Genomic DNA, 351 nt, shown 5'->3' on the forward strand with positions numbered 1-351 from the left:
GTCTGAGTCTGAGTCTGTGTCTGAGTCTGAGTCTGAGTCTGAGTCTGAGTCTGTGTCTGAGTCAGTGTCTGAGTCTGAGTCTGTGTCTGAGTCTGAGTCTGTGTCTGAGTCTGAGTCTGAGTCTGAGTCTGAGTCTGTGTCTGAGTCAGTGTCTGAGTCTGAGTCTGAGTCTGTGTCTGAGTCTGAGTCTGTGTCTGAGTCTGAGTCTGTGTCTGAGTCTGAGTCTGAGTCCGTGTCTGAGTCTGAGTCCGTGTCTGAGTCTGAGTCCGTGTCTGAGTCTGAGTCCGTGTCTGAGTCTGAGTCCGAGTCTGAGTCTGTGTCCGTGTTTGAGTCTGTGTCCGAGTCCGAGTC

At 52.1% G+C, this 351-nt stretch overlaps 1 protein-coding gene across 1 annotated transcript; it reads right to left on the reverse strand.

The window, feature by feature from the left end:
- Positions 1 to 33: 33 nt before the first annotated feature.
- LOC121939788 (serine-aspartate repeat-containing protein C-like) lies at positions 34 to 348 on the reverse strand (the record flags this gene model as incomplete). Its single annotated transcript, XM_042482739.1, has 1 exon — positions 34 to 348. A coding segment is annotated over one exon (315 nt), but the record flags the coding sequence as incomplete, so codon positions are not given.
- Positions 349 to 351: the final 3 nt, after the last annotated feature.

The sequence above is a fragment of the Plectropomus leopardus genome, unplaced genomic scaffold (assembly GCF_008729295.1).
Source record: "Plectropomus leopardus isolate mb unplaced genomic scaffold, YSFRI_Pleo_2.0 unplaced_scaffold60387, whole genome shotgun sequence".
NCBI classification, from domain to species: Eukaryota; Metazoa; Chordata; class Actinopteri; order Perciformes; family Serranidae; genus Plectropomus; species Plectropomus leopardus.